Source organism: Bombus vosnesenskii, unplaced genomic scaffold (assembly GCF_011952255.1).
Source record: "Bombus vosnesenskii isolate JDL3184/JDL3185 unplaced genomic scaffold, Bvos_JDL3184-5_v1.1 scf7180000013265, whole genome shotgun sequence".
Lineage (NCBI taxonomy): Eukaryota > Metazoa > Arthropoda > Insecta > Hymenoptera > Apidae > Bombus > Bombus vosnesenskii.
In genome coordinates this window covers 1,146,511-1,173,366 of record NW_022882925.1, presented here as the reverse complement: position 1 = coordinate 1,173,366, position 26,856 = coordinate 1,146,511, and the positions used below count along the sequence as shown (strand labels likewise).

Below are 26,856 nucleotides of genomic sequence, written 5' to 3'. Positions count from 1 at the left end.
GTATTATTTGTCAGGATTTAAATCTCTGGAAGAATGGGAGTTTGTACAAGAAGAGCACTGGCATTTGATCCATTTTATGCATGGAAAGGATGGAATTTTGTAAACGTGATAGGACTTCTTATAGCAATTGGGCTATTCTATTATGCTTACATTCACGTACGTGTATATTTCATAAGAAATATTTAAAAAGATATTGACCACTGAGTAGTAACTTTTTTATTATATAATATTTTACAGAGATCCTAATCCTAATAATGACGTGATTCTACGTATACCTGATATTTTTACAACAAAAACACCTAAAACTGGTGATAAGACATTATTCGCTTATGGCAAAGAGATGCTTTTTACTTTAAATATTCCACTATCTGTACTTTCTAAACCCGATACTTCCAAGTAATAATAAACAACGTATAAAATAGAAATAAGATCAGAAGATTTGATTCTTCAGATTGAAACTTGGATTTCAATAATTATTCAGGAAAATCCTTAAAATATTTTTTACAGATACCTGTCTATACAAAAAGAAGTAAAACAATTATTTTCACTTCTTTTGTCTACTATAAGCGAAAGTGATTTTCGATGACCATTCTCTAATTCTAACAAATGACTTAACAATCCGCATGAAATGCGTCACGCATTTTCAAATAGCTAAATCGACCAGTCTGATGCAACATCAAAGACGACAGTATTATTGCTTCCACTTTTGCCAATTTTTTGACATTATTATATAAGTACACGATTAACGTGCTGTCCTCAAGAAACAAATGTCTTACTTCCTTAAGTTCATTTACCCCAAGATGATATAGACAATAATAAATTTTAATGTAAACATAAAAAGTGTTTGTGATATCATTACTTTTAAATTCATGGGGTTGACCGATAAATATGACAAATTTTTTCCTCCTTGTTTAACTTCCATTCACAAACATTCTAAACACTGAAGAGGCTGTATTTTTAGGTCTGTAAACACGATCTTCGAACGAATTTCAAATTTCTCTTATCAAAGTGTAATTTCCAACGTTCGAAACGCGAGTGAACGCCGGTACTGCGGATCTTGTCTCCACCTATCGCTTGTCGCTAGTGAGAAGCTTCGTAACCAATCCCGTAGTCGCGAAGTTATAGGCCTTGCGTGACGCACTTAATGCCACGCTGGCAGTTTAATTGACAATACCCGGCCGTGGATCGAGCATCTGCGGTATCCTCGAACAAAATAAACAATTCCTTGCGGTACAGGTGCACAGGAGCTGGCGCAAGAACGTACGAATTGCTCGGCATGCTCCAAGAAGCGTCGTGAGTGATCTAAGTGAAGCAAATGTTTGAGTGAAGGAGAGCAACCAGCTTTGAAAAACCGGTCTCTCTCGCTCTCTGGCTGCAGCAAGAGCCTCAGGGTGGGGCGAGGAGGCCAAACGTCCGTCTGTCTGTGACGAGTGACAGACTTTTACTCCGTTAGTCGGCTGGTGCGCTTTATCGTGTTCGAGTGTAATCTGGGTGCAGTGCACAAACGGTGTTTTTCATGGGAATGTAGTGGTTGCGGTGCATTCTATGCAATAAATACATACAGACACATACATACGTATACACGCAAGGTGTACGATAGCTTCGTGCCGTATAGTAATCGACAAGCGTTGTCGAGATGTCGTCGACGGATGCCACTCTGATGGATTTCCTCTTCCCGCGGGAAGACGCGTTTTTAAAAGTCGACGTTAAGGACGAGCCTTTCATAGATCAGAGCTACAGCGACGACGCCATCGCGGTAAGTCTCCGATGCATGATTTTATCTCATTTTCACCATTTGGCTAGGTTTTTTCCTTAGAAGCCCGCTCGCTTTCAAACGGGTTCTTCTTTCTTCTCGAAGGAAACCAGTTTCCTTTTACACGCGATCGTAACCACGATCGTAGGAATTCTTCGAAGGGATTTCGACGAACTGTATCTTCGGAGTATTTTTCGCGGAATGATCATACAGAGATAATCGTTCATCGGCAGAAAAGACAAGTTGTATTAAACGACTGGCTTATTAACATCGCCTTTCCCTGTTTCTGGAATAGTTTATTCCACTCCATAATAGTTAAATACTCTGTAATAGTTCTTTATGTAACGAAAACCTTAAATCACGGATATGGATACATCTCGTGGATTGGTCTCTGAAGGAAAATCCAAGATGTTTAATCACTAACTAGGGAAGTTGAACTCTGGCGCGGCTGGTTATCGGGAATGCTAATACGTAGAATAATTCCCAAGGCTAGCGAAACCTTTTCAAACATCGACTCATGTTTTACGCAATGCTATCGGTGAATATTCAAAATATCGAGAAACCGGCACGCGCAACTGTTCACGTTTTATTGTACCAACAGATGGGAGTATATTAAACAATAAACTTCTCAAACACAATTTGTCTAGCGACGACTTAATCTTTCTATACTCTCTTTTTCGGCGAAATGCCAAAAAATGTGTTTACCATGAATACCGTTGTGCGAGAGGAGAAAAACTTGGACACGCTCGAAAAGCAATGGTATGCACGCTTCACCGCGATTTGTGCCACTTTCATCGCGTCTTCAATTCGCCGTTCAACTAACGAGACTACGGACTAACTATCCTTTGCTTTCATTACATTCAATTATGCTCAACTAGCCATTAAGCGATCCGTACAGAGAGTTCAACCTCAAAGGACGACAATTCATATAATGGCACGAATGTTTACGGTAGCTGATGTAAGTTACGACCATGATTAACCAATAACTCCCGTTATTCGAGCGTTGCACACGTTCATTCCTGTTAACATATGGAGTACGCGACCCACGTGTCAACGTGTACACGCTCCTGTCGCAAGATAATTCCGGATCATCGTTCTTCATCGTTTTCACTTAATGATAATTGTATTTAAAATACGTGTACGGGGATAGTATGTAACAATTAGAAGGGTTATTAGAGCACGTGTAATCAGCGATCGAGTGATTTACCACATAAAAGAATCAAGATAACAATTCATTATTGGCTTTCCTTATTTGTTTCTTTTCTGAAGCTTTTCTAGGCTGGAAAGTTACTCGATCTACAAATATAAAATACGTTTTTTCTGTTTTCATCGATTAATGAGGGAACGTACGTACTTGTCGTTATTACATAATCGCGAGACTTTTTGTAACATATGGTATAGCCTGATGCACGTGCTGCTGCAGCGGCCGCCATATTGAAATGTCTGATACCTTCTCGATATTTAATTATGCATTCTATTTCTGCTTTACATCTCGATATAAAAACGATATTTCCTTGTGTACACAATGATTATTGCGTATGATAGATCAATTAATTCAGATGAACTTATAGAATGTTTAACGTTAATTCCTCCTTCAACTGCGAGTATTTACGCAAATGGCCCGTATTATGTTTCCAACTAATTTATAACGTTGCTAGAGACACAAATAAGTACTAAGTATCTTTATGCATTGAATCGGAACGAGAATGGGAACCTATTCGTCATGGCCAGCGACCTTCGAACGAGGAGTACCGTTATCTTACGGGACTTCTTGTGAATAGTCTAAAAAATTCTGGCTCCTCAATTTCGAAGGAAACAACGAGACAAGAGCCACTTGCGGTATGCACAAGTGTTTCTACATTTGCGTAATTGGTTCACGTAATAACCTTACTAATTTGTGAATAAGAAGTAGTTTGTATAAACGCAAGAAAACATTTCTCGATTTTCTTCGACCTTCGTCCAATTTTTATGTTTGTTTTTTTTTTTCTTTTTTTTTTATTTGGGATATAAAATCGAGATCTGCTAAATGTGAACAGACAGGAAGACGTCCCAGGGGAATTCAGATAAACAGAGGAACCTTTTGCGTTAGCTCACGCTTTATTTTTAAATTCTTTCAAAATGTATCACAAGATACATCCAGTATCATGTACATTGTATAATATGTAGATCTTGTATGAATATAATTTTGTATGACAATAAAAATCCTACCAATAAACACGTTAAGCAGTTTTTTCATATAAAATGTAGTTGGCGTACGACGACGCAGAATCAGAGAAGTTTCCCTTTCCTAAAATCCCGTTTCCCTTTCTATTTCCTTTTTAGTTACGATTCTAAAAGTCCACCAGCGGAATTCTAAAATTCAAGCGCACCAGTGTTCCACGCTACTTGACTATATTTACCATTCCTCGTATGCTACTAGAAAACTAGGTTAGCCGGCATTGGCCAAACGCTTGATTCGCGCGACAAGCGCCACGCGAACGGCCACTTTTCAAGCTTCGCTAAACCGATTAAGCTAACTTTCATCCAGACATCTAACAATAAGTGGAGCACGCATTAACAAAGTCTGTTATTTCCATGCTCAACGATAACTTTAAGGTTCGACGCAGATACAGTGTCGTGATTTCGCATCAGCTTTGTACTTTCCGTAGTACATCGATAGGCTGTGAACTTTTACACATTGGGAAGAGGAAATTTTAAAATGTACAAAATGCACATGGTTTGCAAAAATATACAAAATATCCAAAGCATAGTCTCTCTGTAATATTTAATGAACGAAGCAATTTTCTTCCGTTTCTTTAACACGTTGATTACCGCACGAACTTTACAGATTTTCCCCTGGGAGCCTGGGAAGATTGAAACATACTACACGAAAGTTTTTAATTTTTGCGAAATATTATATCGTATTTGCGTATTTTATCCTGATAGCGTTACGTAGATTATTTGCGTTGTTGAACATTCGTTAGCCCATGGAATCTTATCTTAGTCATTCTAAAAACTGTAGTAACATCGGCCATCGATCACCATCGATGACAAATAGCATTCTAGGAATTGAACACTGTTAATTGCAGCTGTAGAATTTCTGACACGGGCCAATGATGCGATGGTCACGTTTTTATACGATTTTGTACGACAGAGTTGTACGATTCGGTGCATTTATATTTCTAATGCAATGCACATCGAGTATACGGGGATCGCACGATGCGACATCGCTATGATGTCACTTCGCTGGTATATGCCGGATCTTATACCTCTAACGATGCAATAGACACCATCTGTTCCGCTATTGAGAGCATAAGGCTCTATGTAGATTATTAGAGACGTGAATTGCTGCGATCTTACACGATCCGCATCCTGCAGTTTCTATACTCGTGTGCACTGCGCCATCGATAGACTGCGGATTTTCACACATTCGCAGGAAATTTGAAGGTGCAACATTGCACAGAATGCGCATAATACGAAAAGATATATACAGGGTGGTTGGTAACTGGTGGTACAAGCGGAAAGGGGGTGATTCTACGCGAAAAAAGAAGTCGAAAATGTAGAATAACAATTTTTCGTTCGAGGCTTTGTTTTCGAGAAAATCGACTTTGAATTTTCGGTCGGTACGCGTGCACTTTATCGTGTCTCGTTATAACGGATCTCACTGTAGATCGTTGTCTCGATTGACGTTATTTGTTTAATTTTTGTTTTAATTTTTTTAAAAATCTACGGTGAGATCCGTTATAACGAGACGCGATAAAGTGCACGCGTACCGACCGAAAATTCAAAGTCGATTTTCTCGAAAACAAAGCCTCGAACGAAAAATTTTTATTCTATATTTTCGACTTCTTTTTTCGCGTAGAATCACCCCCTTTCCGCTTGTACCGCCAGTTACCAACCACCCTGTATAGAATATTCAAGGTATGGTTTTATAATACTTGATAGATACAGCGACTTTCTACCGATGTTCTACTTTTTCGATTATATTCTCGAGAATATGAATTTGGTTGAAATTCTGCGGTTTAATCATTAACGTTGCAATACACACGAATGTGTCGTTCAACTTTTTGAAATACGAAGACCGGTGCAATCCAGCGATACGGAATGCAATTCCACTATGGAATTCGATTACTATGAATTATAGTCATGTGTGTCGCACAGCTAAAAAGTTAAATTTGCTGAATTGCAATGCGTCACCGTGGCGAAACTGCGATGAATTTGTAGTATATGGCTCGCTTACATCAAGCTTAAGAGCCGCCTCTGATCGTTTTATCGTGGGCAGATCCATCGGGTCAATAATCTGATCTAAATGGAACGCCATAGGCGTACAGACGAGTGCAGCTGCGATGCAACAAAGTAAAAGTACCATTAAAAACAAACTGAATGCATTCTCGGTTCTCTGCATGCAACATCAAATAAACTTTCGACGTTGAAAAACAAATGAAGGAGATTGACCTCGATAAGTTATAATGTGCATATTATACGTACTTATATTTTATAACACGGAATATGATGTATAAAATCGTACTTCATGGTGTATATTGAAATAAAAGTATATGTGTATTTTGCATCGTAATTTCTCTTCCTCATTCCATCAGTTTGAAGCAGTCGTTAATATTTTCAGCTTCTTCTACTTACAAATAAAATAACACGAGTCGCTACTTCGTTCTACTACGCATTCTTCGACGCATGACGCAGCTGCGGATCATAAGACACGATACAATGTATGGTCTTGCCTGTCTTAAATACTTCGAATATAAGTACTATGTATTTCAAATAAGAAAGAAAACATGCTTCGCTTATTTGACAAGATTTCACAGAGTAAAGGACCAGGATAATAATTCGATCATGTATCTATAAAGTGCGAAAAGTATTTTCCTTGCAGCGATAATTGCAACAAAAAGAATCGCATTTTATCGATAGAAAGCGTTCAACAGACATGCAGAGTATTCGGCACTCGTAAACTGTGTAACTAATTTACGATCTCGCCTATATTACAGCTCGAACTTACGCGTCAGACCCACCAAAATAATTTCCATTCTGTTCTCCGTTTGGTTTTCAAGGCGGAAGAATGGCCAACCAACCCGGACGACTTCCTGGACTCCATTTTCAAGCTGGAGGATAATCAGTTCAATCTGATCGACAATGATCTGGACGCGATCCCGTCTTCGTCGTCGGACAGCGGACTTTCAAGCGCATTGAGTCTCTCTTGCGAGCAACAACTAAGCCCGCTTCTACCAATCGAGGAGGATCAACTGGAGATCAGCAACTCTGAATTGAGTAGTCCACAGGATGTCATGGATTTCGATTCTTTGGGCAGCCCTATTCAATCGATGGCCAGCGTGGACAGTCCTGTTAGGTCGGTGGTTAGTTCTAACATTGGATCGCCTGCCACGGATGTCGCCGAGGAAATGGACGTGGAACACACCCTCGTGGCTGTAGTGAACCCGACAAACACCTTGGCGGATGCTAACACGACCATTGTGACGGAGCAACCGGTTCTCGATCTAGGTAAGAATAACATGAAATTGTTTTTAAGTCTGAGATATATTCAACATTGGTTAAAGGATAATACATTTGCAGCCTGAGAAAACATACTGTGCTTCCATACTAGTACGATTACATGCGATACATAATGATATAATTGTATAAAATAATATTAACAAACAGCACACATCGTGCACTGACTCATGCGTGAGTTAAACGTGACCAAAACCAGAAATCCTGTATCTGTTTTATATGAACAATAGGAGTACATTTTTTAATGAAAAAAATTAGAAATATGTGGGAGATGAAAGGACATCGAAGCCTCCCCTTTGGAACTTCGGGATAATCCCCTAACACCGTAATCTAGATTCTATCATAGTCGTAATTAAACGATCGTCGTCTTTCCATCCGATTGTATTTGTTCGAGATTTGTGATAACGAGCTTGGGCTCGAGGCGATAGCCAGTCGCCGAACGTAGCCGCGGTCACGGGATGAACGCTTTGTCTAACAAAGGCACGGAGCAATTCTATAGCTCTCCTTAAAAAGAAAATAGTTGTAACGCTCGACAGTAAACATTCCAACGGTCTCTGTCCCGTAGCTCGCCACACGCAGACCCTATTCTTCGAATAAGACGATCGCCAGATGTCGACGCATCTTCACAGTACATGTTCAGCTAGCCCGAGGACCCGTTATAAATCTTAAGATTTAGTTAACTGAAGTCCTTCGGACAAACAGTCTTTGTCCCAACTACGAGAAGGTAGAGGAGACCTATTTTTCAACGAACGACGTCTCCCACTAGCAACTTTCCCTCGAGGGCGGCTAGCGTCTTTTCTAACCACCGATGTGGAGATTGACCAATTAGCAGCAACGCCAATTTCCCTTACTTTCGGAACGAAGGCTATCCTCGACGAATCCGATGATCTCGTGTCCTTAGACACATCCCATTATAGTTTTCCTCTGTGGCAGCATCGGGACAGAAATTCATTCCTTCTTGCGGTCCCATCGACGAATAGAGCAACACCTTACGGTCAGTGAATATTACGCGTCCGATTTAGATTTTCTGAGCACGTTCATCTCTCATCCCGTCGACAGCGGATTCGTTATTGAACCTAGGATCATTGTCCTTAGTTTCCCGGGTATCTAATTACCAAGTTTCGTTTCACGCCCCTAACTCTAACTTTAATGTAAACCCGACGAATAAATAAAAGAGAAACGCTCGTATTGTTGGCGCAAAGGACAGTACATAATTTCTGATTTTGGACATGCTTACCTCATGGATGAGTCAGTGGATGTCGAGTTCTATATATGGATCAAGGGAACGTGAACGTATTTAAAATAAATCGTCGATCTTAAGATTAACGCAAGATAAGATGAAAATTGTTTGAAATGAAAAAAAGGAAGAAAATTGTATGAATGTACGAATACGGATCCAGAGCATCTAATACGTCATGCAACTATCTGGCAGAAGCTTGCAAAACTCTTAAATCAAAATATCTCGAAAACAGTGAGCTCTGTTAGGATTTTGTAACATTGGATACGTACTACTACGCCTGTGCTGTCGCGAACGCGATTTTCTCTCGTTCTCAGCATGAAAACACATTTTCTCTTCTTACTCATCCATTTGTGAAAGCTAAAGTTCAACAGATTCGAAATTGGCGCATGATTTGAACAAATGTTTGGGCAGTTATCGGAATATCTATTTGAAGTTGACAAGCTCGATGAGATAGTGGGTCTACAAAATATCTGATAACGTTCTGTTTCTAGGTGAAATAAGGTTACGTTGAAAATAACGACAAATATAGCGAGAAATAAAACCCTTCGTTTCAGAAAAGGCACCGAAGCAACAACAAATTCACGTCGCATCTGCAGAAAGTAACACGATAAACGTGCGTAATATCACGTGCAATGGGAAACGGAATATCAGACAGTTGATACGCGTCACGCCAATGGGTTCTGGTAATCCAAGATCGATTCTACTGCCGGTAAGCCTGAAAGACATGAAGGAAGTACGAACTATCAAGATCATCAATGCTTCGCAAGCTAGGAATCTCAAAGGATTCAAGATCAACCAAGCTAATATCATTAACAAACCAGTTCAGGTATCTAAGTTGAATCGTGGATAAAACTCGTCTACGTTCTAATTATAACTTTAGATTCTAGATCGTTATAAATATTTTTCTCGAGAGAAATAGAAACAAAACGTTGATCGACTTATAATTGGCAGAGTCTGAATAGAACTTTTATAAACTTTCACTCTCAGACTTCAATTGCGTAATTATAGATAACTACACGAGAAGAATACAGGGGAAGAAGACGATAAATTACATTTATCATCCTTTACAGAGAATCAGTTTTAAAAGGCGGCACGTCGTCGATTAATCTCACACTATAAAAATTATCCAATTTGATTTTGCATCTAAACGTACATTCGTCCATCTTCTTCGTAGCTGTAAAAATACTACTTATTATAATATTAAAATATCCTTTTAATAGCTATATCACTGATTACTATAAAACTTTATCAACCCGAACCTGTGATTTTCATATGTTTACATTTCCCTTTTCTGCTTGATCCGCAGATGAACATCAAACAAGAAGATTCGAGCAGCGAGAAGGGTTGCAATTCGAGCGACGAGATCTCGGAGTCGGATTCTCCGTACCCGAGGCTAAAACTGAACGCCGAGGAGAAGCGTCTGCTCCAAAAAGAAGGAATCACGCTGCCTACTCATTATCCGCTGACGAAGCACGAGGAGCGCGAGCTCAAGAGGATCAGACGTAAGATTCGCAACAAGATCTCCGCGCAGGACTCGCGAAAGAGGAAAAAGGAGTACGTGGACGGGTTGGAGGATCGTGTGAAGCACTGCACCGAGGAGAACATAACGCTTCTGAAACGCATTAAGGCTCTACAGTTGCAGAATCAGAGCCTGGCCGGGCAACTAAAGAGGCTGCAGGCTCTGTTGCAAAAAGGCAACAAGAGCGCCCAGCCTGCCACTTGTCTGATGGTCTTGTTGCTCTCGTTGGCTCTCGTCGCTGTGCCGAATCTACGGCCACACTCCAATTCCAACAACGAACTCGCGCAAGAGCAGGAACAGCCAGAGAAAATGCCTCCGCTAGCGGGTAAGTTTCGTATATTTCTTTCATCTCTGGCTAACGAGAAGTCGTACCGTGTCATTATTCATACGAATTTGAAAGAATAGTTTTGGTTACGGAATTGACCCTGTTGCACGATGGACAAATTAAACGATTTGCATGGACAAATTTATTGAACGTTTTCATGAATTTTTGTATACTATATCTTTGTTTTACATTTTAATAAATGGAGCAGATATTTAATAACGAAAATATTGCGTAAAAAATACCCTAATAATCGAGCAATTCCTAGTAATTACTCGCGTCGATGATATTTTGTTATAGCTACTTGTACCAAGTCTGTTTAGATATTTTAAGGATTTGAGGGCTTTCAAATCGCTTTAGGAACATTTTCAAGATTTCTATTACTTTTACTCTGTCCATGAGAAAAATTCATAAAATTAGCCGCTCTCTTAAATTTAGCTCTCTCGAATAAAACGATCCAATACTCTGAAAGGATCTTCAACGAAAAATCAATCGTGATTATTATTTTTAAATACATACCGTACACATCAATATACTTATTTTGATTCCAAGATCTCCCAAAATAATAACCGATCGAGCGCTTGGATATCATATAGATTAGAAAATATCATGGATCTTGCGTTCGATCGTTTCTACGTGCACGAGCTATCAGCTTTTATATCAAAAATAAACGTGAATGGTACCAGCATATTTGTTCGACCTTTTCGAACCGTTATATTAGCGGTTACACACAGATTGAATGGATTTGATAGCACGGGCCAGCTTGGAGAACATTGAACTGCATGAGATCGTGAAAGGCGCAACCCTCTTAAATATTTGATTTTTTCCTCGGCGTTGCTTTCACGTGCTGCAGGTTTGTTGCATCTTGGCCTCGTACGGTCGACTGGCTTCTTACCGACGTGGAAAACGAAACGGCGAACAAGAAGCTCATTCTCTTTTCTCTTCTTCCACATTCTGTATTCTCGTGGCAATATCACGCTGTTTCAATGACGTCGAAAAATTCCTTCGACAATAAGATCATTTCGTTCGATTTATCTGAAAGTAGATTTGCAAATTTGTTTTCCAAAGACGTTTTTTGTGTCTGTTTTAACAATGCCCTTGGCCAATGTTGCAGGCAAGGATCATGACGAGCAAGCATTAATAAACGACTGACATTAATTTAAACAACGTGCTTATCATAAATGATATTAATACCGATTCCTATTAATTATTATTAATTATCGACAATTCGAACACATAGATGAAAGACGAAACGGCAAGCATGTATGAGCAAGAACTCATTATCACGAGATACGATTAAGTAACCCCAGATAATTGAATCATGTTAGGTGAATATATTTTGCGTAATATCTAGTTTGTAATTCTGATATCTGTTCGAAGCGTAAAGAACATCTAAACAATTTTTTAAATTCCCTCTGTTTTCTTTTTTAATGTTACTGTTCTCTTTTAATTCTTCTTTTATAAATCGTTCATTTGTACTTGTCGATGTTACTTGATTCGAATAATTCTCTCGATAATTTCATTTTTAGGTCGCGTTCATCGTATCATCGTATGCTAGAACAGCAGCTAGAACACTTGAAGTTACACCTCGAAAAAAATAGAGAGACGATATATTATTGTTATCAGCGGTATTTCAGACTACGAAACGAATTTACTTCATATTCTTCTTCTCTCTACGGCACACTGAAGCTATCGAGCTGATAAATGTTCGTTCGATGATCTCAAGTCATCCGTTGACGCGTAAATTACTCTTGTTCTTATTCTTCCGAACAATTCGACGTTTTTTCGCTCGAGACTGTCTTACGCGATTAAAATTTTATAATATAGTTATTAGTGTTAAAATTTGATTGTCACTTCGATTTTTGTAAAAGCTTCCCAAGTTAGAATATTATCGACTTGTTGCTAAAATTGTAAAAACTATGCGACAGAAATCTACAATCTACAACTTGCAACCTCATAAATCGCTTGTATTATTACTTATTAAATTATCATCTAAGGAAGTATATAAAATCTTGGTCAGCTCACGAGTGAGTCTTTATCAGAAATTTACGATAAATCCTGATAAAGTGACAAACACGATGATTTCGAAATCAATAGGTATGGTATCGATATTAACTGCGGGATGGTGAAACCAGAGCAGGAAATCGAGAAGTTGCTCAGCTACTTTCTAAACGAGGACGGGAAAGCTCGGATCCTTTCTCGATGCCTGAACTGGCCGATCTTTCTCATTCAACTGTAATCTTCTTTTAACTACTTTCCCAACACGGCCGTTCACTCTATTGTTTTCGCTTCACATTGCATTATCTCGATTGTATCTTGGGTGTTACCTGAGATTGTGTCATTTTTTCCTGTCAGATAAATTATACAGTTCGAATAAACGAAATTCTTCTTTACCTGACTCTCGCCCGTGATTCATTGGCGTGGTAACTCTTGATTTTTTACACAGTATAACGAGAACCTTACGATGTCATTGACCTTCGTTAAAATTCAGAGACCAGTACCTTAGGACCGTTCGCTCCTACGTGAAGTGACTCGTAACCAGTTGCTCGCTTTGATTACGAAACCAGACACAGACCGAGTTGTTTAATCATCATATTGAGGATGCAATGTTCATGGTTAACCGCGTCACAAGTTTTTATCTACGATATTTACTTTGCGTGAACGATAACGGCAATCTTATAAATACGATACTTGTAGTTTGAAGACAAGTATTATATAGAAAATCGCAAACGCAGAATCGCGAAATTTTGGAAATTCTACTCGATCTATTTCACGATAATTTTCACTAAAATCTATCATCCTTATTTCCACACGATCAGTATCTAATTTCACAGCTCTATTTTTAGAATACCCTTTATTATAAAATTTCTAATCCCAAAGCTCTATTTCTATGATACTTATATTCGAACTAACATTTGTTTCAGGTCGTTCTCGAACGTTACTCTACACGAAACAGTTGATGGACGAGGAACTGCAGCAATATAGCGAGGAGTTGCTGCAGGAGGTCGAGGGCCTTCTGGATCACGATTACAGCCCGACGATTCAACCACCCCTCTACAAACGGCCTCGCATGGATACGGAACCACCGCCAAAATGCGTCTCGTCTTCCGATCACATCGGAGGGACGCTCTGCGGAAAACAGGATGTCACGATGAAACCGAGCAGGAAGTACATCGAACCTCCGTTGGACGACGTTTGGCCCCCACCGAATCCAGGTGGGCAGAAGAACGCCAAGGTGGTGGACAAGCTCGAGATGTTGACCAACGAGCTGAAGATTAACATCTCTGATTCGGAAGGCACGAGGACTGTTCTTGTAAAGGTGCCTCAGGAACAGTAGGAGGAGAGGCAGCCTCGCTACACTATATTTTTCTATCATTTTTGCCGTGACCCTTTGCGATCCGATCTATATTTGATATGGTACTTCCTGGAGATCTTAGAAGAAAGAATCAGAGACCATGAAAAGAATGGACCACCGAAAATTCTTTGTGCGTTGTTCGAAACAATTAAAGGATTTATGAACGACTGACACGTTAAAAACTCTTATGTCTTTAATAATAATAGGAGGCTAACGATGAATGAAGCTGTGAATGAAATGTTTTATTTATCACCAATGATTATTGAAACTCTCGCAGGATCCTCAAAATTATTTTGAACCGTACATTCATTGCCTTCTAGTTAGCCGTATCAAACTCTAGCAAATGAGAAGTCGTGAAGGGCTCGATGCAGATTAGAGTGATCTCCTCCCAATGAGAGATGTATGTAAAAGAAGAATAGAGAATTCAAGAGTTTGTTTCATACTTTTTAATTGGTTTCCTGTGTGAATATTTTCTATGGGTTAATAAGGATCCGATCGACCAGCATGACTGGGGTAATCAGTCGGTATTTTTTAATAGTCACGCGGTTAGGAAAATTTAATTCGCGAGTGCATAGTTTTACGTTTTAAGGGTAGTTTCTCGAATTATTCTTCTATATTTTCTTCCTATCCTCGCGTGTCTTTGATGTTGTTAAGTCACCGAAGTCTCACCTGTAATACAACTATGCTTTTTACTCATTGATATCTCCCGTGAAGATCATCATAAACTTCGCTAATTGGATTTATTCTCATCGATCATTTCGCCAGTTACAGCCAACTGCACACCGTCATCCATCGTTTTTAGGTGATTTTTCAAGAGTTTTTATCGATTGAATGATATTTAAGATTTATCTATTTATAAGCAGAATCTATTATAAGAGTTTTACAGTTATTATCCATGTTGCCGATAGTAAGAGAGAAAGAGAGGGAAGTTTGTAAATAGTGATTATATTAATCGACGAAACGACACAAAAAGATATATTATTATTATTATTATTATTATTATTATTATTATTATTATTATGAAATATATATTATAAAAGATATATATTGTAGCTTTAACTTCACAAGATATGATTTATAACTTCGTATTACTGTACGCTAAAGATGCTATTTACGGAAGTATAGTAGATAAATTGTAAGTAACTCGTTGAGATAAACAATTTGTTTGTAATATTATACATATAGGTACACATAAAAAGGGTGTAGCATGTATATTTCGATCCTATAAAGCGTGATAGATACGATTATTTGAAGAATAAGCTTCACCGTACACTTCTTGGGGGCTGGGGTATCGCAGTTAATAATTAATTTAATATTATACTATATGAGATGTTTACGAAATGCAAACCAGAGGTGCACTTGCTACGCGAACTGCAAATGGAACGTATTTAAATACGAAAACTGTGTGTTATCGACACCAGGTCAGAAGACTGTATCATAAGTTTAATCGTATCCCGATATATATATAAATATATATCTTATTCTTTCTTCAAACTCTACGCATATTCTCCTCGTCCCGTTAAAAAAACAAAAGGATTAAATCCTCACGTTTCTTAATTAAGTTATTCATCTTTATTTTATACGCGAAGCGACGTGCATATGAAATATAGATACGCAGTGAATTGTACATAATAAATATACGAGAATAACATTAGTTTCATACTTCGTACTTACATTAATTTTCTCTTTCTCTCCGATGAAATTGTTGGAAGAATGGAAGCATACACGTCGAACAATCAACGATGACATTCGAGAGGCAAATTCAGGCTCTTTCCTTCGTGATGTGGCGAGATTTCACGTAACTTAAAAATTCTGTCGTTCTTCCAAAGAATTGTAATTGCATACACATATAGGATGATAATCATCGACATCGATACCGAAGCACCGACTACGATTTTTATTTAGATAAGTTCAACGATACATTCCTACCAGTAATGTTCATTCAAAAATAGAACGATTCTATTTTTGCACGTATGTAAAAGGGTTAAAGGTATTACACTTTAAATTTCATTCAATATACGTGTAATGACATTAGAAATAAAATGTTACATTCAGAACACTATTCTTCTTTATTTTCTTTCCCACCTCCCCAAAAAGTTCTTAAATATAAAAATCTCTTTCAGACTATCTTTATAAATTAATCTTTTCGAAAATAATTCGTATAAAGTATTCGCGTTAATTTTTTGAAAATTTATGATAAGAAGGAAAGATTAAAAATTCGCGCCATTTCATATATAGTTTATGGCCATCAGAGCGTCACGTCCAATACAATATGTAGGAAGTATGGTCTTTAATGTCTCTATTTTATGGCAGTTTTTCCCGCCACAACCTATACCAAGTGAGATGTTTCAAAACTCAAAAAAATCTGTGATAGTTTAAGAAAATTTCTACTTGTCAAGTTTTTAACATAATTGTCAAGCAAAATGGAAGACGTAGCGAACTTGGCTGATCTGTTGCCCACTTATTATACAAGATTATTTCCCTTTCACGATTATTATCGTTGGCTCAGCTATGGAAATGGTATTCTAATTATGTTAATATTTCTGATATGTACTAACAATAATTTCTTGATTTCTACGATTGTTAATCTGAATTAGTTTCAATCCATATCATTACTGAAATAATTATATCGTTACAGTGAATGTATTTACCCACAGAGAATTTTCATTCACTCTCCAAGGTGATATCTATCTTCGTTTCCAATCGTTCAAAAGTGCAAAGGAGTTGGAGTATGAGATTAAAAGACTTCTTCCCATTAAGATTGATATAGGCGCGGTATACAACCTCAGGTATCTATGACAAAGTCGATAGATGTTTAATCGTTAAATTACTTTTTCTTACTTTACTCTTACTTTTTCTCCTTAGTCCAAAGGATCAACGCAAAGGAACAAATTTTCATCCTGTTGAAAGAGAACTGGTTTTTGACATAGACATGACTGACTATGATGATGTAAGAACATGTTGCAGCGGTGCAGATATCTGCTATAAATGCTGGAAGTTTATGGCGTTGGCTTGTAAAATTTTAGACAGTGCTTTGAGATGTAAGTATAATTATTAAGCTATTAAAAATATGTGTATGTTATCTATGCATCGAATTTCAGTGGATTTTGGATACAAACACATATTGTGGATATTTTCTGGCAGAAGAGGTATCCATTGCTGGGTATGCGATCCTAGTGCACGCAGCCTGACTGCAACAGAACGTGGTGCAGTAGCAGAGTATTTGCAAATTGTAGAAGGTGGTGAATATATGAAGAAGAAAGTGAATTTACCTGGTGATAGAATACACCACTCCGTCAAGTATGTTATTATTATATGAATTACACCCAACTTCAATTTCTTCCATATCATCGTTTAAAATAAAATTTTGTATAATATTAGACGTGCGCTGGAAATGATAGAAGCTGTTTTTGTTCCATTCTGTATAGAAGAACAAAATATATTAGGAACAGACGAAGGAATGGAAAAATTTCTGCAGATAATTTCCGATGACGAAGATAGACAAGAACTAAAAGCATTTTTTGGGCAATGCAGTTCCAGCAAGGACAGATGGGACTCATTTGTGAAATATGTTAAGAACAAGAAGACCACGGTATTTTATAATACTTATGAAACTCTAACAGGAATAGGTAGAAATAATTTGATATCGAACGTGTAATTTTAGGGAGATAAAAAATGGTATCAATATCGTCATTTGATAGAAGAAGTAATGCTACAGTATGCTTATCCGAGATTAGATATAGCTGTCAGCAAAGGATTGAACCATCTTTTGAAATCTCCTTTTTGTGTTCACCCAAAAACTGGCAAAATTTGTATCCCGTTCACCGTAAATGCAGTGGACAAATTCCAGCTAGACAAAGTTCCAACGCTTGCAACGTTGATCGAAGAAATAAACGAATTCGATGTAAAAGATAAGACTGAACAAGAAACGTACGACTTGAATGCGAAGAGGATAAAAGATTACAAGAAAACTAGTATTAATAAGTCATTACATATCTTCCAAGAATTTCTATGGAATCTAGAAAATGAAAGAAAAGTGCAGAGACTCCAGCAAAACGGTAAATATTCTTTTATGTTTAATATATAATCACATTTATATGTACATTTGCAAATTTTTATTTTCCAGACATGAAGATGGAATTTTAATTAGAATGTATTTGTATTTTTTTAAATAAGTTTATAAATAAAGTTTAAGAATAGTAATATGATTTTCATGGTTTGATTCAATCATCGCGTCGACCATTAAAAACAATTAAAAATCATTAAAACAAAAATAATAGTTTGTAAGTACAAAAATCATTCAAACTGTTCGTAGCGCTTAGCTCGATATTGCTCCTCAAGGAATAATTTCTATATAACAATATCAATTACCCAAATCATTCCACAGGAAAGAGGTACGCATTGCGATTACGACTCGAGTTAAAACGTTCGTGAACTACAATCGTCACACTCGCGGAATACGTGCACATTTTTTAATTTCGAATTCGAATAACATACAAATAGTTTTTAATGCCAGATCAGCGAAATATAACTATTTGGATATAAAACAAAGAAGAGAGAATGCCTGCAGGTGTAGTTTGCATAATAATCGGACATAGGTATGGAAGGAAGCACAGATATGTACATATGTAGGTACATGTCATTCCTCAGTCTACGCTGAATCGATAACATTGAAAATGACGTTAAAATGGTAAGAGGATTCTAGAGCTTTCAAGTTCGAAACACTACTAAACCTGCATTGTGTGATAGGTTTATTCGGTATCCTCTTCTTTTATTGCATATAAAATATAATTCCTATATTCATCGTTGCATCTTTTAATGTGTGCTCGTAAAATATAAAAACAGCACAAAGTGTTTTAGGAAAAGATTCGATAAAGTAATCTAAAATTTTCTAGAAATTTTCAAACTATTCAAATTATCAAAGTATTATCTTACTATTATGTTTTATTAATATATTTCTATTCATAAACCCTTATTATAAGTATTCATCGTTTTATTATAATTAACAAATGTGAAATTTAATGCAATTTGAATTGAATTACAAGTTAAAAATTTATTTCGAGTACCAAGATAAAAGAAAACGAATTAAAATCAATGATTGAAGTATACTTAATGATAATTCTTAGAATAATTGAAATATATTGCTATTTCTTCAGAAAGTTAACATGCATTTACATAAATTTGATTAGGATTCACAATTTTGTTTGAAGTATAGAACGCGCAGGAGCGACGTTACATGTAGTTTGAATGTAGAAAAGTTGCAAAATTCCTCTACACCCCTGAGAGAAGCAGTGGTACAGCATCTAACCCGGGCGATGATGTAAGCACAGTCTATCCTTCTCATCTCTACACGCTCGGACATTTTCTTTCTTTCGTTTCAACTTCTTCTACCCCTACTTCGAAAGTACCTTACAGCCAGTTATAGTTGGCGAATATTCGTCATGATAAAAATATTCTGCTATATTTTCAAAGCTCAAAGAAACTTTTTAAAAATAAAGAAAAACGTCAAAGCCTGTTCCATTCAAATTTTCTACCTTATACATTTCCAGACTTGAAATCCTCAAGTTTGAATAAAAGAAAGAGATACTATAGAAGTAGCATGGAATATGTTTAAATCCTGGAAATAAAATTGTAAGCGAATAACGGATACGTAACGTCCAAAAATACCAAACTTTAATTCACAGAGCGATCCATCGTTCAGGGATCCAGAGACAAAGACAAATGCTTCGGTGTCGCGCCCTATCGGTCGATCGTTCAAATATTCCGTAGATCATTGCAAGTCCTTTTTCTTCGTCATGCCAACGTTCATTCCCTCGTATCTCTCTTCGATCCTTTCTTCCACACACACACACACACACACGCAGGACAACATCGCGTCAGATATTCCTCTTCATTTTCATTATTTAATCGAATCGTGTTATTTCCTTCCTTTAAGACTCAAGAGTTCCTCGAAACTTATTTTCTTTATCGTTATTTTTTTCCCACCACGAATGAAACTTTCTGTCTCTGTTCGTTGTACTTTGAAGCGGTGTTCGTTGCTTCTCTTCGTGGCTCTCCCTCTCTCACCTCAGCACGGTTCCCTGTTCGAGCTGTGTGAGGGGAACACAGAGGTAACAGGGACCGTGAGGACGAAGAGCAGTGCAGTCTCGAGCCTCGCGTCGATCGCAGAGGATTTGTCTGTTGCTCGGCTCTCTTCATGCTCGACTGCTTCTTTCCAGAGCAACGAACCGCCGGTAGGTGTGTGGTGCAGTGCCGATAATTTAAACACATGAAAAGAATTTCTGCCAGAGTATGGGAACATCCTCGGGGGAGGTCGATCTATCGCGGGGAACGACAACGTGGAATCGATGATAATAAAACGAGCAGAAACCCTAGAGAACTCGGTCAATTTGAAAATCCCATTCGACGAAGAATATTCGCGAGGGCATCTGGCTCTGCTTTGGCATAAAAGTTACGCGAATCATAGTATCGTTCGCGAAGATAGGGTTGAAGTTGACGATACGGGAGCGCGATAACGATCGACTCTCCCCTGACTAGATAGAACGAATCGTCGAGACTCGGAGTCTCGTAAATGAGCGAGAAGAATCGTCATCGAGGGATCAGTCACGATTTGGGGATGTCGACGTGCGCGAGGTGGACTTTATGGCCGGCGAGAACGCGTTTTCGACGCTCTCCGACGAGTCTCGTGTGCTACCGGAAGTGTTGATGATGAACGAGCCGGATCCACGAGGCAGATCGAACTGGTGATTTCGACGAACTTCGGTGCTCCTTGAAAAGTGATTTCCGCCATCCTGCTCTTCATGACATTTCGTTTCTTTTATTCCGTTTTCGTTTGCGTTCGATTCGTTGTTTCGTAAGAACAGTGAAAAAGATTCGTCGTCGTTCCCTTGTTTTTCCCCAAGAAGACAGAAACGACTGGATATCGCGACATCGCTGATAATTGGATATTTTGGGAGACAGACCGGTGATCCGACAGGTGAGATATTTTAATAAATATCTACGTATTCGACGTTCCACGCCAGTTGATATTGATCTATATGTTGCTGTATCGTAAGCTCTTCTTTTATTCCCTGTGCTATTCAATATCGACAGTTTTCTCGATATCTTGATAATTAATGCTTGCGGGATAGTTTCAAGCGTTGTAAAATAAAAATATCGGTCCAAGTGATTAATGGAGTGGAAGCACAGGGAAACGTACATATATCGGACGATTAGCGAAAATAAATCTTTCATCGTTTACTCGATTCGTTAACTGGATTCGTTTAATGGATTTATTATGTCAGATGTATCTAACAACATGGAGATGCAAAGATAAAGTCCTGTTAAACGTCTCTTCGAGTTTTACGTTTTTAATCGTGGTGACACCAAGATGGCGCAATATCTCGCTGCGTGGAGAGACTCTACGAAGACCACGTTGGCGGATATTCAAGGGCGCAGAAGCCGTCTAGAACGAGTTCTCGTTGAAATTACCGTCAAGACGATAGAAAAATAACAACGAGACTAAAATTCGCTGGTTGCGTCACCAACAACGCGTTCTTTGTGGATTCGCGTTTTAAGTTGTTCTCCATTCTCAAGGTCGTCGAAAGCGAGCACGCACGTTTCACAATGATTTCGTCGAACGTTTATTTGTCATTTATCTCTTTCGTTCTATTTCCCTCGCGATAAATCAATTCCCGTAACTTTGATTTTTCCATATCAAAAAAAGTTTCAAAATTCTCGCCACGTTTAACTGCTCGATACATATCGTATCAAAGTCTATTTCACTCCCCCCCCCCCCCGTGGAATTCACGAAAGGGTGAAAAATTCAAAACTTAAAAAATAAATACGCGTTTCTTTATCGGCAGGATTTCTTGGATTTCCGGTGTCAGACACCGAGAACGCGTACGTTCAATTTTTCATAGCAATCTCAAAGGCCAATGACTACGCTGACCGTGCACGCTAACGCCGTGAAAGGTATATTATTTAATTCGTGGAAAAAAGCGGACAATCCGAAGCTGGCCTGAAATTAGTTCGGTTCTCAAGCGTCTTAAATACCCTGATCGTCGCAGTTCGTTGCGTACGAGGCACAACGTTTCAAAAATCTACATCCGGCTGGTAGTCGGTGGTTCTGGTATTTCGTTGAAAACGCAGTCTCGTGTACAATCGCGATTTCGAGTTCGACGCCTAATATCGTTTCGGAATAACCGAGCGAGTGTGGGTACATTTGAAAAAAAATGGATGGCTAGAGGGGTGTAACGCGAGAGCGGCTGACAGCTGTGCGAACAGCGTGGAAGCAACCGTTTCCTTTCCCGAGCACGTTGCGGAGACACGCATGGAAAATGGAGGGGCACACAGCCAACGGCTGAATGGGTATAACGTGGACTTCATAGTCGGTTTAATGAAACGGCGTTATGCAACGCGACTACGCGAAAACGAGTACAAGGCTCGGGACGCTTGTTCATCCTCGTAGGTGGCACTGGTGACCAAATATGCAGGCGCCAAGGATCGTCTACGCTCACGCACTCAACGATTTTCATCCAGCATCTCGACAACCGACGCGTATTAATTATATCGATCGCGACCGATACGCAGAAAAAGGCCGATTGGCTTGAATTATCGATCTAAAAATATTTGTACAAGTTTGAGCAAAAGGTAGAAGTATTAAAAAGTTGTGGTATTAAAAAGGCTGAACTTTTTAAGAATAGGCTACGTAGGACTAGTTGTTTAATGTTAGCCTCGTTTGAATTGCTAATGATAGTGGATCTTAACCCGTTGATAGGAAAACACGAGTCATGTAGTCATTTGGATTCCTTCTTTACTTATTTTCAGTCTTTTATCGTGTCGTATCACTTCCGTTACAAATAGACTATGTTTGTATCGGCGAAGATTAAAATAGAATTAGTACGGCATTCGTTTGTCTTCGTCGACTTTTCATCTTACGATCGATAGGAGCTAACAAACGATACGGTTGACAAGAGATTTTAAAGAGAGGCTTGACAACGATTCGATCGTTTAATTACGTCGAAAATAAACTCGCTATCTGTTCATTTAACACCAAGTTATACGTCGTTTCTGCAGAAAGTTTTCCAATCTTACGTCATTCCTGCCAGCGGTTTTGAAGCTCGTCTCTTTTATGAAAAATCGTCTTCCGGATTATTGCATAGAGCGTTGTTCATATGACTATTGTTTTACTTGTAAATCTTGGGCTTTCGTAACAGCGCGAGCGCATACGTATTGTGACTATATCGGCCTTATGCGAGACAAGTCACCGGTGACTTCAACGCACGGTATGTCATGACGTGCGATCTGCTTCGACAGCCGTACACTCTTTTCGCTATGCTCGCAATAAAATTAAATGAAATTCTCTATCTTTTGTCTTATCTATTCCCATTATGTGTACTAGATAAACTTTTTAAAAATAGAGAAAAACGTCACACTTAAAATTTCATTAGCGATATATCGCATCGATAAAATTTGAAAGCAATCAGAAAATGAAAATCCACGTATACAGAAATTGCAAGATACTTACTGCAGACATATACAGGGTGGTTGATAATTGGCGGTACAAGCGAAAAGGGGGTGATTCTACGCGAAAAAAGAAGTCGAAAGTATAGAATACAAATTTAAAAAATTAAAAAAATAACGTCAATCGAGACAACGATGTACAGTGAGATCCGTTATAACGAGACGCGATAAAGTGCACGCGTACCGACCGAAAATTCAAAGTCGATTTTCTCGAAAACAAAGCCTCGAACGAGAAATTTTTATTCTATATTTTCGACTTCCTTTTTCGCGTAGAATCACCCCCTTTCCGCTTGTACCGCCAGTTACCACCTACCCTGTATATAGCAATAAATATTACAATTACAAGTACGTGTCGATATACAACGGACTGTTTAATTATCTTTGTGATCTCTGGGAAGTACAATCCCCCGTAATTTCTGTATAAATATTCACATCTGTTTGAAACTTGACCGATATGATTGCGATAGTCAGTTCTCGTTACGCTGCTAATGAAATTTCATAGAAAAACGTGTACAAGTGGTCGATTACTTTCGCGAGTTCCTCGCGATTCTGTTTGTCGGTAACGGATTTTTCAAACGCGACCAACGAAAAGGTTGGAAGAAACGAATTTCCACGTGACGAAGAGAAAGTGAAAGGTAGAGTATGTTACGGCCCTGGGTTCCCAAGTGCATCAAATCGCGAGGCACGAGCCTGACTTTCCTGGCCGCGACGAGAAAAGGTGGAAAGAAGGTGGCAGAACCTCGCGGGATGTCGATCGACCAGCCTCGTAAAATCGCGCGGTTCGTGTCGTCGCGACGTCGCGTCATGTTCGATCGAAAAACATAAAGGGGTCGTGGTGCGGTGAAAATGGCGTCCGCGTGGAAGGGCTACGGTCAAGCACGGTGGTCCAGTGTGTTCGAGGTCGTTCCTGTTCCGTGCACCGGCCTCTCTTGTTGCTCGAAAAAGTGAACGTTGCGTTATGTTCGGCCACCTCCGCGAAACACCGCGTCGCTTTCTCGACACAGCTCTACTAACCAGCTCGAAAACGTTTTCCCTACATCAAAATCAAACCCTTCGACCCTTCCAATTTTTCTCCCATTTTCCCTCCCTTTTCTCTCTCTCTCTCTTTCTCTCTCTATGTTCTCCATGTCAGCACGCGGCAAGATGGAGACGAGTTTCTTGTGTCTGCGAATCTTACAAACCTTGAGGCGTGTCGCGTTGCTTGATTTATGATTCCGTGGAACATCGACGAGAAGGTCTCGACGATATCTCATGGATCTTTGGAATGTGCGAATGGAGGAGGATTTTTTTTGGCATCGAGAACCTCGTTACGTAGCCTGTTTAGTGTACAGTTAGCGAATCGAAGTTTGTTAGGTCGTGAGCAGAGACGTTTAACTGGATAGATGTACAAAGAACATCGAGTGGATGTATTAAGTAAGAAGATAGACCGGTCGCCGTGTGATTTTTCGTGTTTTGTTGCAAGTGTTCTCGCGCGAGAGACGTTTGCACGGTCGATCGTACTCATGGGAGTTCGACCCAGTTATTAATAAGACTTTCTCTTTTATTTTAGCCATGGACTGGCGGGGGATCGCACTGGCATTTTTATTGGTAAGTAAATGAAAAAGTCTTCTGACAATCTCAAGATACCCTAACACGTATTTCGTATCAATTGCACAACCTTGATTCTTTAGATTCCTAAACATACCCACGATGTTTACGCATTTATGTCCAGCACAGATGTATACAGATGGACAAGGATAAACATAGATACAAAAATTTGCAAAATATCAAAAGTAAAGTGTAATGAAATTTACTTTTCAGCTTTAGTTTGTTTATCAGTGTTAATTATCATTAAGGATTAATTTAAATGATGAAAGATACTCTTTGAACTACACGAAACGTATACACAAGCGTAACCAATGATGCAATACGAAAATATTACAAACTTCGATACGATTCTTCAGCGTGTGAAACAGCTGGACCGCCCAATTCGAAATTTTCGCCTCTCGATTTTCGCTGAATTTCGATTTCAATTTCGATGGTAAATAACAAGTACGTGTATGATACTTTCTCTAGTATCACGTCGTACGAAAAACGAGCATGACTGGAGAGCGTAGTATGTTGGCCAGGAATGTGGGGAATTATGTAATCCTTTGTTGGTACAACGTGCCGCTAAACCGACTGTCAGGAAAACTGTGTCGAGACGGCTGCAATATTTTTTATGCCCTGCAATTTTTCACCTCCAAGTTAATTTAAAGTGCAGCAATCCAGCGAAACGACGCTATCATGTACCAGCTCTTCGAGTCTCTTTAAATAATTTTACCTCGTTCACAGCTTTACATTCGATGGAGATTGGGATACAATTTGAAAAGATCGGATGTGAGATTCGCAAATTTATCCTTGGGACCTTAATTGAACTGATATCATTCGCAGAACTTGTAGATTTGATGCGTCAATGGGAAATTGAAAGGTGTAAAAGTAAACTAAAAGATATGGAATACACGTAACGTATAAAAAAGAGATTTCTACTCGGATCCCATTTTTTTCAGTTCTGTTTGTAAAGATCTGAACTTGGAAAAATATCCCCGCTCTGACCATTAGTGAGATTTCAGTGATTAGTCAATGCAAGAATAATCTTTTCTATTGGTTGTGAAAGCTGTGTTGCATTAGTCCAATGATACAATAAATTTTCCTCTTTTTATGGAGCACGAATTTACTCAAACGAATCACTAGTATATCGTATTGATTGCAATGATACAGTTTTTGTTTGAAACGTGTTTAACAAGCGTTACAAACTTTCCTGTTGCACGAGCTATTCAGCGAAATGAAGGCTGCACAAGATAATTTGAGTAGATACTTGCTCTTTTTATGATAATCATAGTAAACATCCTCGCAAAATGAAGCGACGTTCTCTCGACAAAGAACTGTGGAATTGATGTCGTTAACTCATTCAAAGGTTGCAATTATGGGCCTGTGCAACGTTTAATAATCGACAAATAGCCTGGAATCTAGGAATTACACTGATTAGAACCTCAGGATTCTCGGAAGTGGACGTATAAAACTTACTAAACTTGCTAAAAAAAAGGAATCATATACCTATGCTGTAATGTTCCTTTATACGTTTCAAGAAATCGTATACACCGTTTGATCCTTACAGATATGAATTTTTTAATTGCGTATTAACTTTCCAGAATAAATTCTATCGTGTCATAATATTTCATAATATTCTACTCTAACGAATGGCAAAGCCATTGCAATTGTCTGGACTTGTAATTTTGTGAATTACAAATTTCGCAAATGTTCGTGGTTTTATAAATTTTTGTGATCTTGTGAATTGCATTCGACCAACAAGCGTCCGTATACTTTTGATCGATAGTGTACGACCAAATGAAATAACGTCGACGCGCAAGTATAGTTTTATTTTTCCACTTTGAAATGGTCACCGATTTGAAAAGTGAACGTACAAACGTTCGCATAAAGAAAAACCTCGATCTTAGTAGAAATTGCAAGTTTGTGAGAAGAAAGCGTGTAGGTGATCGCGAAGAAATCATCGTCACACAGGAAATGCGAATTTCCAAGTGGATGCGTAAACTCGCACGATGTTCAACTGCTTGCGAGATCTCGATAAACATTTGCATGCGTAGAGAAGAACTTTGGATCGGGTTCGCACGAAAAAGTAGCAAAA

At 38.6% G+C, this 26,856-nt stretch overlaps 3 protein-coding genes across 3 annotated transcripts in view; all 3 read left to right on the top strand.

Annotated features, from left to right (window-relative positions):
* Positions 1-1,137: 1,137 nt before the first annotated feature.
* Positions 1,138-14,128, top strand: LOC117243069. Its single transcript, XM_033510250.1, has 5 exons — positions 1,138-1,756; positions 6,796-7,243; positions 9,047-9,318; positions 9,799-10,336; positions 13,258-14,128. Exons 1-5 carry the CDS (start codon positions 1,637-1,639, stop codon positions 13,668-13,670), a joined length of 1,791 nt encoding a protein of 596 aa, XP_033366141.1. The 5' UTR covers positions 1,138-1,636; the 3' UTR covers positions 13,671-14,128.
* A 1,835-nt stretch (positions 14,129-15,963) lies between these two features.
* Positions 15,964-17,915, top strand: LOC117243072 (DNA primase small subunit). Its single transcript, XM_033510253.1, has 7 exons — positions 15,964-16,208; positions 16,327-16,477; positions 16,554-16,729; positions 16,790-16,988; positions 17,070-17,280; positions 17,353-17,746; positions 17,815-17,915. The coding sequence occupies exons 1-7, from the start codon at positions 16,112-16,114 to the stop codon at positions 17,832-17,834; spliced, it is 1,248 nt and encodes a 415-aa protein (XP_033366144.1). The 5' UTR covers positions 15,964-16,111; the 3' UTR covers positions 17,835-17,915.
* A 1,895-nt stretch (positions 17,916-19,810) lies between these two features.
* The window catches only part of LOC117243073, a 72,757-nt gene continuing 65,711 nt past the window's right edge, over positions 19,811-26,856 (top strand). The window contains exons 1-2 of the mRNA XM_033510256.1: positions 19,811-20,664; positions 24,742-24,779. Coding sequence (XP_033366147.1) covers positions 24,744-24,779 — 36 coding nt within the window. The 5' untranslated portion in view covers positions 19,811-20,664; positions 24,742-24,743. The remainder of the gene's footprint in view (positions 20,665-24,741; positions 24,780-26,856) is intronic.